This window comes from Pongo abelii, chromosome 10, assembly GCF_028885655.2.
Source record: "Pongo abelii isolate AG06213 chromosome 10, NHGRI_mPonAbe1-v2.0_pri, whole genome shotgun sequence".
NCBI classification, from domain to species: Eukaryota; Metazoa; Chordata; class Mammalia; order Primates; family Hominidae; genus Pongo; species Pongo abelii.
In genome coordinates this window covers 109739051-109753263 of record NC_071995.2, presented here as the reverse complement: position 1 = coordinate 109753263, position 14213 = coordinate 109739051, and the positions used below count along the sequence as shown (strand labels likewise).

The 14213-nt window shown below is 45.7% G+C and overlaps 1 protein-coding gene across 1 annotated transcript in view; it reads left to right on the top strand.

Moving 5' to 3' along the window:
- The first annotated feature begins 13876 nt into the window (after nt 1–13876).
- MYL2 (myosin light chain 2) overlaps nt 13877–14213 on the top strand; it is a 44177-nt gene continuing 43840 nt past the window's right edge. The window contains exon 1 of the mRNA XM_054528243.1: nt 13877–14125. Within this exon, the coding sequence (XP_054384218.1) occupies nt 14008–14125 (118 nt within the window). The 5' untranslated portion in view covers nt 13877–14007. The remainder of the gene's footprint in view (nt 14126–14213) is intronic.

Here is a 14213-nt window from a genome sequence, read left to right as displayed (position 1 = left end):
CTTACAGGGACAGGACAGGCTAGGTAGCAGATAACATCTCTCTAGATGGGTGTGGTGGTTTTAAAACATGACTGCAAAGTTTTTGACAGTTCACCATTGAGAAGTGAGGTCTTTCTGTGCTCATCATTTGAATCAGGATGGGATTGTAATTGCCACCATGCTAGAGAAGCCACATGTTGGAGCCTCAGCTGGGGGACCCTAGCAGAGCCCAGCCTTCCAGCCATCCCTAGCAAGGTACCAGATACGGGAGTGGACCCTCCGGGCTAACCCACTGGCTAGCTGAATGCTCCTGAGTGATCTCCATCAACACCATGTAGAACAGAAGAATCACCCAGCTAAGCCCTGCCTGATTTGCTGACCCAGAAAATTGTGCAATATAAAAGTGGTTGCTGTATTCAGCCACTAAGTTTTGGGATTATTTCTCACACAGTGAAAAGATAATAGGAAAATAATGTACTGAATTCTTTTGTTTATTGGTAGGCTTCTGGCCCCATTCATCAAGGCTGGGCCAGGGAAGGCTTTGAATATGGCTACTGTTTGGGTCTGTAACACACTTCCTCAAATGACACACACTTCCTGCTTGAATTTTAAGGTGTATTGACCTCATAATGTCAGCTCAATGGACAAAAACTTTCAGGCTTCTGGGGCTGGGAGATGGATTGGGGCTACTGGGTTGCACAGCTTCAGCATTCAATGTGAGTGGACCCTCCCACTGGAGTTGAGCAGTATGGCGGCTTTGGGAGATGTCATGGAAAATGTGTGGACTCTTGACAGACTGCCTGGGTTGCATTCCTGGTTAGAACTGTTACAGTGTGTGACCCAGAACAGCTATTAGCTTCAGTTTTCTTGGCTATAAGATGGGCGTCATGATCAGGCCTACTTCACTGAATTACTATGAGGGTTAAATAAGAATTTACATAGAAGGTATTGTCACTTCTTTTGCCATTTGGTATCTGAAGTCGCTTTCTACATTTTGGGAATTCTTGGCTGTATCAGTCATGGGGGATGGGAAGGCAGAACCCTCATCTCTTTTTGGAAGTTGGAAGCCTGGCCTTTGCTCTCCCAGTCTCCCTGGCTGCCAGGGTGTCCTGTGTCATAGGTTATATGACATGGGCTCAGCCAATCAGGTGCACTGGCCTCAGACTTTGAACTGGGAGCTGAGGTTTGAAGAAACCAGGACAGGGAAACATATTATTGGGGGGCATCAGCAATGGCAGTCACATCCAGCTCCAGCAGTGGGGGACACAGTCAGCAACACCTGGGTCAGTGGTTAGCACAGGAGCCTTCACCAGGCTGGCTTGGGGTGTGATTTTGGCTGTGCTTGGGGATGCATAGTCCCCCTTCAGCCCTTTTCCCCTTCTGAAGCTGCTGCTTCTTCCACGTGATTTTGCGGCGACTCCACGTCCTTCCGTTAATTCTTCATCTGCTTAAATCAGTCCAGCTAGGTGGGTGTCTATGGCCTGCCAATGAGAACCCTGACTGATGCTCTTCATGTAAAGTGTCTAGCACCGTGCTGGGCACAGAGAAGGGCCTCGGGAAAGGTCCCAGTGGCAGACAACACCCTTTGTTTTTTCTTTTTTGAGACAGGGTCTTGCTCTGTCATCCAGGCTGGAGTGTGGTGGTGAGATCATAGCTCACTGCAGCCTCAACATCCTGGACTCAAGTGATCCTCCTGCCTCAGCCTCCCAAGTAGCTGGGATCACAGGTGTGTGCCACTATACCTGGCTAATTTTTAAAAAATTTTGTAGAAAAAAAAAATCTTGCAAAGACGGAGTCTCACTATGTTACCCAAGCTGGTCTTGAACTCCCAGCCTCAAATGATCCTCCTGCCTCAGCCTCCCAAAGTGCTGAGATTACAGGTGTAAGACACTATGTCAGGCCAGAGCACTTCTTAAACGTATCAAAATTAACATTATAACAAAATGTAGAAGGTGGGTACATGGGTATCCACAATTCTTTCTACTTTTCTGTATATTTGGGATTTTTCATAAGAAAATACTGAGGGAGGCCTGGTGTGGTGCTTCACACCTGTAATCCCAACACTTTGGGAGCATGAGGCGGGCCGATCACTTGAAGTGATCACTCAGAAGTTTGAGACCAGCCTGGCCAATATGGTGAAACCCCATCTCTATTAGAAATACAAAAAAATTAGCCAGGTGTGGTGGTGCATGCCTGTAATCCTAGCTACTCAGGAGGCTGAGGCAGGGGAATTGCTTGAACCCAGGAGACAGAGGTTGCAGTGAGCCGAGATGGCACCACTGAACTCCAGCCTGGGCAACAGAGTGAGACTCTGTCTCAAAAACAAAACAAAACAAAACAAAAAGAAAATAAAATATTGCGGGAAAGACAAAAAAAAAAATCCAACAATGACAAAATAAGATGGAAGAAGAGTGCTGTGTTAGTTTGTTAGGGCTGCCATAATGAAGTACCACACACTGGGTGGCTTAAACAACAGAAATGTATTGTCTCATAGTTCTAGAGGCCAGAAATCTGAGACCAAAGACCAAAGTATTGGCAGCATTGGTTCCCCCCGAGGCCTGTGAAGGCAAATCTGTTCCAGGCCGCTTCCCTGGCTTCTGGGGTTGCTGGCAGTGCGTGGTGTTCCTTGGCTGGTAGAAACAGCACCCCGATCTCCATCTTCTTCTTTACATGACCCTCTTCCTGGGTATGTGTCTTTGCGTCCGAATTTCCCCTTTTTATAAGGACACCTGTTGTATTGGATAGGACCCATCTTCATGACCTTATTTTAACTTGATTGCCTCTGGAAAGACCCTGTCTCCCAACAGTCACATTCTGAGGTACTGGGGGTTAGGGCTTTAGCATAGCTTTTTGGGGGGATACAATTTAACCCATAACAGGTACGTATGCCACCTGAACTTCTTTTAGGTAAAAAGTAACTATGAGGACCCACTAAGTGATTAGCATTGTACTTGGCAAAAACTTACTCTCAAATCCCAGCACTTTGGGAGGCCAAGGCAGGAGGATCACTTGAGCCCAGGAGTATGAGACCAGCCTGGGCAACACAGGGAGACCTCGTCTCTACAAAAAACAAAAAAAAATTAGTTAGGCATAGTGGTGCATACCTGTGATCTCAGCTACTTGGGAGGCTGAGGCAAGAGGATCACTTGAGCCCGGGAGGTTGAGGCTGCAGTGAGCCATGATTGCACCACTGCACTCCAGCTTGGGCTACAGAGCAAGACCCTGGCTCAAAAATAAATAAATAAATAAGCTTTCTCAGACTCCCATGTAGTTAGGAGTAGTCAGGAAACATAGTTCTGGTCAATGAAATGTAGGCAGAAGTCTGTTGGGTGGAGTTCCCAGATAACTCCTTGTTTTTCTAATTCAAAAATTGCAATAGTGGTAGTGGTAATGATGGTGGTGGACAGACTCAGATAGTATATCCTTTTTCCTCCTCCCTTTCCCTTTTTCTTTCCTGGAATGGGGATGCAATGCCTGGAGGTAGAGCCATCATTTTGAGGCTATAAGGATAAAAGCCTCATGCTAAGGATGAAAGAAGGAAGCTAGAAGACGAGGTCTTTTTTTTTCCCCCTAAATAAAGATGGGGTCTTGCTATGTTACCCAGGCTGGTCTCTAACTCCTCGATTGAAGCAATCCTGCCTCATCCTCCAAAAGTGCTAGAATTACAGGCATGAGCCACTACCCCTGGCCTTAGAAGACAAGGTCTTTGGCAATGTCCTTGGATAGCTGCACCAACCTTAGACTGTTGAAGTCCAAAAATCTTGCTAACTGAAAACATTTAACCCTTACTTGTTTAAGCCACTACTTGTTGAGTTTTCTGTTATTTGAAACCAAATGCATCTCTAATTAATACATCTGAGTTTGAGTGACTGCTTATATTTTTTCTCTATTTTAATTCAAATAAACATGCAATTAGTTCAATAAAATTGCTTCTGGATATCATCTGAAATTGAGTCATGTAAACCAGTGCAGTGACAGTTTTAGAAATTCTGACTCAGTAGGGTCCTTACTTTGGTTGAGCATTTCAGAATTTACTAGGATTTTCCTCCATCATCCTTTTATTTAATCTTCACTGCAATTCCACAAACTAGTGAGGTAGATATTATTGTCCATGTGTTACAAATGAGGGAATGGATGGGGCTGAGACATGTTAAGTGACTTGCCAAAGATTCTATAGCTGGTAAGTGGGGAGGCCAGGAGAACCTCAACAAATGTTTATTACGCACCTACTAAGTGCCAGGCACTGTGAATACAAAAGGGAATAAGACAGACAGTCTCTGATCCCATAGAGCAACAAGGAGGCAGAAAGTTAAACAAGTCATGGCAACCAAATGTGATCAGTGTTACGGCAGAAGAAATCTCCAGCTCTGAGAAAAAATGAAAGAGGATCCCTATCTTAATTTTGGTCCCCGAAAAGCAGACCTTAAAGCAAGAATTTGAGAGCATATAGATTTGCAGGAGGTAATCCCAGGAAGTGACGGTAGGGGAATGCGGGAAGTTAAATAGGGAAGAGAATATGTGTTAAAGGGTGTGTTACTAAACAGACTTTATGCTGTGGCAACTAGGGCACAACCTCGCCACCCCCCAACCGAGGACCCTCTAGGAAACTGTGCAGAACATATCTCGGTGTTGCCTCAGGAGGGGTGAGCAGCTGGGATGTTTAGCCACCACCTCTTGTGTCTTGTTGGTTGAGATTTGCTCCTGGGGACATCAACTCCCTGGCACGCTGGCCTGTCCTCATGCACGGACCCAGCGAGCTCTGGCATCTAAAGAATATTAAAAGCCTCCAGCCAGGCAGATGGAAGAACCCCGGGGCTTGCACCAAAACTCCAGTGCAGATGACTCCAGTGAGGGCAGAGAAGCTATGGGTTACCAGCAATGCCTGCCACAGTTCCCTAATTTAGTGAAGAAGAGTCAGGAAAAGCTTCCTAAGGTAGTGGTGCAAAAATTCTAACCTTTGCTGGTCACATAGTGCGACAATCTGACAATGACACAGCCTGTAAGAGAGGCAGACTTCATGTACAAAATGCCTCAATATCCTGACACTTGGCCTGTTGGCTCACCCGTGAGGCTGATCCAGGTTAAGCCTAAATGCTATGGTGAAGCTGAAGGCAGAGACAAGATCAAAGCACATCCCCTTCCAGAAGCCTCTTCAAGAACCGGCCTCCAGGGAGGGACCAGGGAACCGGCAGCCCTGTTTCCAACTTCGCCTGGGCTTCCTGCGGTGCGCGCTTCTGTCCTCGCTGACATGCCGAATGTTCTCCCCAAATTATTTCTGAGTTCTCCTGGCAGCGGCTCTGCCTCCCCGGCTCCCCTCCCCACTCCCGTTGGCAGATCTGTGTTATAAAATAAGAGGCTCGGGATTATGTCTGTCTGACAACTGAAGAATGAGCAACGGAGCAGATGCAGAGTCTTACAAATCCCGTGAATTATACATGGCCATCTGCAGCCTGGAGCCGTCCAGGATTTCCACCCCACACCACGGCGTTCCATATGGAGTCATATGTTTTTAGTAGCGGAGCCATGCTGTCAACGTCCAGCAATCCGTCATGTGGCACATGTGTGATGCAAGCGCCCAAATCAATGTTATCTCAGGCCCAGGAGTTCTGAGCAGAGCTGAGCGGTGGCTCGGGCAGTCCTGTCTTCTTACAAGGACGGCGCAGTGTCATTTTCCCACATTTGAACAATGTTATTAAATCTCTTTTTTATCACTCGGAAGGCAGCCCTCACACCCTCCGCCACACACATGCCCCGAGAGAGAGGCCTGATTTGAATATAGAAATTTAAAAGTCACTAGATTGAAGCTGGATGCTGGTGGATTTTAAGGGCTTCTCTCGGGATGGGAGCCTGGGCCCTACCACCCTCTTCCTGAGACCTGGGCGCCTTCGCCTGAAATCACTGGGCTGGAAATCACGTGACCCCCACCCTGGCTGGAGCTGATTGGCTCAAGATGGACTGCTGGCTCTGTCTGGGCCAATCGGATTCGCTCTTCTACTCAAGCTGCACTGAGACCTTTAAAGGAAGGAAATTTGGGCGCAGTGGGGAAGTGGTGTTAGGCCACGTGTGTGGGAAGGGAGAATCTGGGCTACAGGGAGGGATAGAAAGAGAGGGGGAATGAGAGAGAGGCAGAAAGGAGGGAGGGAGAGAACAAGAGGAAAAGAAAAGCTGTATGGGGAGGCTCATGCTTGTAATCCCAGCACTTTGGGAGGCCGAGACGGGAGGATAACTTGAGATCAACCTGGCTGACAGAGCAAGACCCTATCTCAAAAAAAAAGGGGGGGTGTGGAGGGGAGTGGGGAAGGAAAGGGATCACCATCTCTTTGCCAATCCCCTCTTATTCGTCTCCCTCTTTCCTGAGCACTGGCTACACCCCTGTCCCTGTGTCTAAATTCTCCTGCTTCCCCAAGGGCTGTTTCTTGGCTGAGGTTTGTGATGAGAGAGAAGGGATCTCGAGATCTCTCGGTCAACTAGTCCAGACATGGTGTCCTGGACATAATCGCCTGGCATCACCACAGGGCCGGGATGGAGCTCTTCCAACCTTTTCAGGGAACCAGGGTCAGGGTGGGGGCTGAAAAGAAAACGACTTTCCTGGGCCCTGATAACCTTCCCTCAGAAACACCACGGTGTCCATCCGAGAAACTGGGAAGGCGATCCAGCTCTTCATTTTTCTGGTAACAGGAATATCCAGGTACTGGCGCTGTTTTGCAAATACCAACTTTATGCCCACAGGGAATGTCTGTTGTTTGGCCTTCCTGATATCTCTTTTTCCTGCTCAGATACTAGCACCCTAATTTGCCTTTGGAACACCAACCATCTTCCACTCGGGGTCCGCTTTGGGCTGATTGTCTCCTCACCTTGACCCAAGCCCAGCTAGAGGACAGAGAAAGAGAGAGTAGAGGAAAGAATCCGATTGGCCCAGCTGGAGCCAGGAGCCCAGCTTGGGCCAATCAGCTCTCGCCAGAGATTAGTGCAGATAGTGGTTAGTGAATGGGCAGAGAACAAACCTGGGTCATGTGATGTGAGATTGAACCTCTGTGACTCTCTCACACCATCAGGAAGCTTTCACAGTAATCTCTGCCTCTTTTATCTCTGGATAAATGGAGAAGGGGGTACAGCAAGTTTTCATCGTCCTGGGGAATCAATGCATACCACCACTGGGAAGACAGAAGACCCTTGCATACACCTTGGGAACCAAGACTGGGCCTCAGAGGCCCCAAGCCTTGTGGCTGAGGGTCATTGGTGTTCATTCCAGACAGACCTGGATTTGAACCTCGATCCCACCACTTTCCAAACCTCTTTCCTTGTACGAGTCCCTTCACCCCTCTGAACCTTAGTTCCTACATCTGTAGAATGGAGATGGCAATGAAACCCACCTTGTGGGAATGGGGTGAAAAGCAGCATCATTCCAGGTATATGCAGCATTGGTGGGTACTAGGGGGACAGAGACCAAAAGTTTTTATTTTAATAGTTACGCATTTATTTTAAGGTTACTGTCTACTTTTGGAAAATGTTACTGTCTACTGTTTTTTTCACTGATGGCAGTGCTCTAAAGTTCCTTTTCAAAATAAATTTATTGAAACAAAAAAGGAGACAATTTAAATAAAAATATTAATTCAAAAGTAGTACAGATGAAACTTGCAAAAACCTGTGAAGCAGAATTCAAATGACTGAAGTTTGAGAAACACTGAAATAATGCCCAATGCCTGGTACATAGTAGTTGCTCATTAAAAGTGTACAGATCAAGATGGATTGGTATTTTACACTGGCTGCAGGCAGCCAGGCCATGGCTAGATGGAAATGCATGAGTAGGTGCTGGGCATGATGGCTCATGTCTGTAATCCCAGCACTTTGGGAGGACAAAACAGGTGAATCACTTGAGGTCAGGGGTTCAAGACGAGCCTGGCCAACACGGCAAAACCCCATCTCTACTAAAAATACAAAAATTAGCCGGGGGTGGTGTGTGCCTGTAATCCCAGCTACACTGGAGGCTGAGGCAGGAGAATCACCTGAACCTGAGAGGCAGAGGTTGAGGTTGCAAGTGAGCCGAGATCATGCCTTTGCACTCCAGCCTGAGTGACAGAGCCTGACTCAATCTCAAAAATAAAATAAAATAAAATAAAATATTTAAAAAAAAGAAATGCATGAGTGGGAAGATGCCAGAGTCATGTGACCTTGTGGAGTAGATGCTCTGATGCCTGATAAACCTCAGCCAAGAAAGAGCCCTTGGGGAAGCAGGAGAATTTAGACACAGGAACAGGGGTGTGGCCAGTGCTCAGGACAGAGGGAGACTAATAAGAGGGGATTCAAGTGGTTCTTATGGGAAAACATGAATCTCAGAGGAAATGATTCAAGAAAAGCCAGCCCCAGGGCAAGCCCTTGTGCTTGGAGCTGTGACTTCTGATCCCCATTTTGGGTCTAGAAAACTTCCCACCTGAAATGCCTTGTCCCTCTTGACAGCTGTCATCATATCCAGCACACAGGAGGAAGAGGGAGCCCAGGGCAGGATCCTGCAAGATGAGTCCTTTAAGCTGCCATAGGAAGCCACAGGGACTGGCCATAACCAGTCCATTTTCCATCTGGAACTTGGAAATATGGTCTTTCCTAGAGAAGAACGTCAAAGCCTCAGATGGCATCTAGGGGGCTAGACAGGAAGATAAATGAATAAAGTTGGCAGGTTGAAACAATAATCCTGAGGATGGTGTTTCACTGGGCATGTGCCACACCCAAGGTGACAAATTTAGTAAGTTGCTATGCGGGTCACATAAGATCCTGCATGTAAGTGCCTGGCACAGTGCCTGGCATCCAGACGATATGCAAGAAATGGTAGCTATTATGATGATTGTTGTCCATCAGCCTAAGGGGGAGTCCTAAACCAAAGACTGAAAAGCCCCGGAAAGTCCAATATCCTGTTATTTTCTGACTGTAATACACAAAGAAATGTGCTAAGAGGAGCTAGGTGTTGGAAGGAAAGAACTGTTCAGTGGTTAGAGGAATGCCCAGTTTCTATTCTTTCTCTGATGAGTTCTACAGCCTTCTCCAGCAGTAAAATTGAGATTTTTTTTTTTTTAAAGATAGATTTAAAACTACTTTAGTGTTTTAAAACCCTGCTACCTTCTGAATGAGGGAGTATTATGACAACGGAGTATTAGGACAATGCAGTAGCGCTTGAAGCCAAAAAATACATTAAACTGACAAATTACTCAATGTTCTTGAATGTATTGAGAGATTTATACAAATAGCAGAGAGCCTGGGGTGAGTTATTGATAAGAACACAGAAAACAAAAAAAGAGGCAATGGCTAACTCTAGGAAAAGCAAAATGTTATAGTCATAGCACACGAAGTGGCCCAGTTGTGAATAATATAACCAATCATCAGGCTGGGCATGGTGGCTCCATGCCTGTAATCCCTGAACCTTGGGAGGCTGAGGTGGGAGAACTGCTTGAGCCTGGGAGGTCAAGGCTGCAGTGAGCCATGATTCTGCCACTGCACTGTAGCCTAGGTGACAAAGTGAGACCCTGTCTCTCAAAAACAACAAGAAAAACAACAACAACAAAACCCAATCATCATAATATAACCATCAAATATTAATTCAATATTTGAATAGACTTTTTAAAGAACTGTCTTAGGTTTAAAGGAAAATTAATAATATAGTTTAGGGAGTTCCTATATGCTCCATATCCAGTTTCCCCCATCACTAACATCTGACATTACTATCTGACATGAAATTTGTTACATTTAATGGACCAATCTCAATACATTATCATCAACTAAAGTCCATGGGTGATTAAGATTGCCTTAGTTTCTCCTAATGATTTTTTTCTGTTCTAAGATTCAATCCAGGAATCCATATTGCATTTATTTGTATGTATTTCCTTAGGCTCCTCTTGACTGTGGCAGTTTCTTAAGCTTTCCTTGTTTTTGATGACCTTGACGGTTTTGAACAGTACTGATCAAGTATTTTCCAGAATGTCCTTCAACTGGGGTTTGTGTAATGTTTTTCTCATGATTAGCCTGAGTTATGGGTGTTTAGGAGGAAGATTACAGTGGTAAAGTGCCATTTTCATTACATCATACCGAGGGTACATATATTATCAACATGTTTTATCACTATTGATGTTGATCTTGATCACCTAAGGTACTGTTTGTCACTTAAATAATTTTAAAATATTAAACATAAAGTAGAAATAAAATATAATTTAAAAATTTAAATGGCACCAATCTATACTTGGAATATGAAGTGGTGAAGACTGTATATGTGTGTGGCATGTGTGTGTGGCATGTGTGTGGCATGTGGGGATAGTGATGAGGGAAGATATCTTTACCTTTCATAGTTGAGAGACAATCAGTTTCTGAATGGAGGAAAAAATCAAGAAGTTACGGAATAAACATTTTATTTAGAAAAATGGAGGAAGAGAATTGCTTCAGGAGAGTGAGAACTCAGGATGAGGAGAGGTGGGACAGGGAACAGGGACCATGGTGGATACTGACCACTTGACACCCATCCCAACCTCCTTTTTCTTGACTTTCTACTATGCAGGCTGAAAAGCTAAAAAAAGAAAAACTCTCACCAGCTTAAACTCCCTTGCAGCTGAGGGTAATGAAGACACAGCTCTTGCCAGTAACACAATCAGAAACCTGCTGGGGATTTCTGGGAAAGTCTTTGCTACCTTCCTTCTGCCTGGAACACAGATGTGATTGATGACTTGAGGAGCTGCAGCAGCCATCTTGTGATCATGAGGGAAAGGCCAAGAAACTGGAAAAACATCTGACCTGATGCTGTTGAGCCACTTAACAAACTGCTCACGTCTGGACCTCTGGTTGTGAATAACACCAAAAATATTAAAATCAATTATTATAGTTTATGTTACCAGCAATTCGGTTTTCTGCTACTTGCAGCCATGTGCAATCCATAGCAAATATAAGGACTGTTTGACTTTTTTTAAAAAAATCAATGTATCTGCAGTATTTTGATAACCATTAAAATTAAATTTTAAAATACATTAGTAGAGTAGAGTGTTAGTCGTTAGTAAAATAGTCCCTGGACTCAGGGACTGCCTGGCACACATGGGATTCTCATGTAATTTTGGTCGAGGCCCAGGTCTCTTCCTAGTTCCTGCACAGCTCTTAGAGCATGTCCTCCCCCATTCTTCAGGCAAACACCTCTTAGGCAGTTAGGAAAGAATACTGCAGATGTAGCAGCCTCTGTGACAGTCCCCATTACATTCCTGCACTTTGCATCTTGACATATATAGATTTTACTTAATGCTATAAATTAAGACAATTGTGCTGAAGTCCAATTAATCCAGTGAATTTTCTGGGACAAATGCAAGGCAAAGCTTGATTATGAGGTAGGAGCCCAAGCTCCTGTCTATTTTTTGCTCCTTTCTTTCTGATAAAGCCACTGCACAAAGGCCTCAAAAATACTTTCTGGGCTGGGCACAGTGGCTCATGCTTGTAATCCCAGCACTTTGAGAAACCAAGGTCGGCGGATCACCTGAGGTCAGGAGTTTGAGACCAGGTGAAAGCCCGTCTCTACTCAAAATACAAAAATTAGCCGGGCGTGGTGGTGGGCGCCTATAGTCCCAGATACTCAGGAAGCTGAGGCAGGAGAATCACATGAACCTGGAAGGTGGAGTTTGCAGCGAGCCGAGACCGCGCCACTGCACTCCAGCCTGGGTGACAGAGTGAGACTCTGTCTCAAAAACAAACAAACAAAAAAAACTTTCTGAACTCTCCTCTGCTCTATGTCTATTTCTTTAGAGATGTAGCAAAATAGTTAAGAATCAGAACCCTGCATGTCATCCTAGACACTTCCCTCATCTGCTTTATCCTCGAGTCCTATTTTACCCCTTGGAATCTCTCAAGGCCATCTCCTATTCATGACCTCTTCATCACCCTAGGCCAGGCAGCTGTCAGTGGTTGATGTCCCCCTCTGTTCAAAGCCCTCCAATCGCCCCATCTCACTCAGTGTGAAAACCAATGACCTACCAGCTCACATGTGATCTGGTCTCATTTAACCTCTCTGGCCTCACTCTCCTCCACTCTTTCCCTCATTTTCCCTTTTCTACTCACATATGCGCCATGTCCCCTCTTACTTGTGCCTGGAATGTCCTCCTACCCGCCCAGGCCCACATGTTTTGCCCTTTATCTTCCTAACTCCTATTCACTCTTCAGAGCTAACTTAGTTATCACCTCCTCTAGGAAGGCTTTCTTGATTCCCAATGTTATATAAAGAGAACTCCCCAAGGACAGGGTTCAACATCTCGTATTTCAGCCCCAGCATCAGAACAGTTCCTGACACAGAGTAGGCACTCAATAGATGTTTGTTGAGTGAATGAATGTTGGTAGACAGAAGAAAATAAGCTGTTGCTTCCAACAAGTGGCGACTGAGCCTGTGAGCACAGCTGTGTTTGGGGTGAGAGACTGCCCTCTAGGGCAGCCCATACATGCTCTGTTAGAAATGCTTTGAGTGCAAGTAACCGTAAATCCAGCTAATACGGCCGAAAATACAGGTTGTGCCAAACTATGGCACACAGGCCAAATCTGGCCCTTAGCCCATTTTTGAAAATGAAGTTTTCCCGGAACATAGTCACACCCATTTGTTAACATATTGTCAAAGGCTGCTTTCGTGATGTAGATGAAGAGTTTAATAGTCACGACAGAGACATATGGCTGGCAAAACTTAAAATATCTACTATGTGGCCCAAGGAGTTTCCAGGGTTAGTTTCATAGCTGAACCATACTCAAGACATTGGGATAGTATCTCTGTTATTCTCTTGGCTTTCTCCTCATGGTCACAAAATGGCTTCCACAGCTCCAGGCATCACATCCTCACATAACTGCATTTGGAGAAGGAAGTAACTGGAGGCTTAGAGCAGAGAGATCCCCTTATGTTTTCCTCTTATCAGGGAAGAAAAACTTTCCCAGACTGCCCATAAATTGACCTTTATACCTTGCTGGTCAGACTGGGTTACATGCCCATCCTCTATGCCAGAGGCTGAACCCACCTTCCCTAAATCCCGGAACAAGATTAGAGTCCTTACAGCAAGGAAGAAGAGAAGGGATGTTACATTAGTGGGCAACCACAGTGTCTGCCATAACATTCCCTCCGACTACCTTTCTCTCTCCTCAGCGGCATCTGACTCTCCCTTAGGAAGGGAACTGCCTTAGATCTGGAAAAAGACCTTGCCAAGAGCTCAGGTTCGAAGGTGAGCTTCCTCTTCCCCAGGGTAGGGTACAAAGTAGCACTACTGAAAGGAGAGCTGCTGCATTGTATAATTGAAGGAAAAGAATTTGAAGCTTCAGGGACAAAATCGGAGATCCAGGGTGGAGACAGAGGTGAGGGCACCGGCAAGATAGTGTCTTAGGAGAAAGTCACTGTTCAATCTGAGTTTTCTGCCCTTTACAAAATCTTGTATAAAGTCTATTAAATTCGTAATAACCACTAGAACACAGTGGTTGCAAACAAGAGAAAAACAAACAAGCTAAACCGTTTTAGGTGAAAAACAAAAACAGAATACATCTCAAAAAGCACAACTGAATAGTCCGCTAGGAAGAATGGATGAGGGAGAGAGGGAAGCGGGACTGAAAAGATGGGATTTGATTTCTCTTTATTTCTCTGCCCCATTTCCCACTTAATGACTCCATTCTCAGGCAGTCTTCCTCTGCAGCACACGGTGGCTGTCAGCAGCACCTGGAGAAAGATCTTTCCTTTTTTTAGACCAGCAAGCAAAGGAGTCTGTTCCCTCAATTTGTAGAAAACATTCATCTTTATTCTGATTGAACAAGCTCAGGTCACATGCCCATCCTTGGGCCAATCACTGTAGCCAAGGGGTGGAGATTATCCTGATTGGCTCAGACCTCAGCCACAGGCCCCACCCCTGGAAGAGGATGTCACTTCCCAGAAGCCCACGGGCCCTTGGGGACGGACGGGCACTGTTCCCCAGAGCAGTGCAATCAATGCTGGGAAACTGAAGCTGCGAGTGTCCGAGGGACCCTGGGACGTCTCTGGGGTCTGCGTAGGTACCCATGGAGGAGCAGAGATGGCAGATGAAGGAGGCCGTGGAGGAGAAAAGAACACAGGAATTCACCAGAAATTGGCAGGCTGTGGAATTGACGGAGTCCTCTTACTGTCCAGGCCTAAGGGGTAAGGAGACGTCTCCTCTCCCCCATGCTGGCATTTGGGTCACATGTGGAATCCGTGGTAAACTGAGGCACCTGTCTTCTCCTTCCCA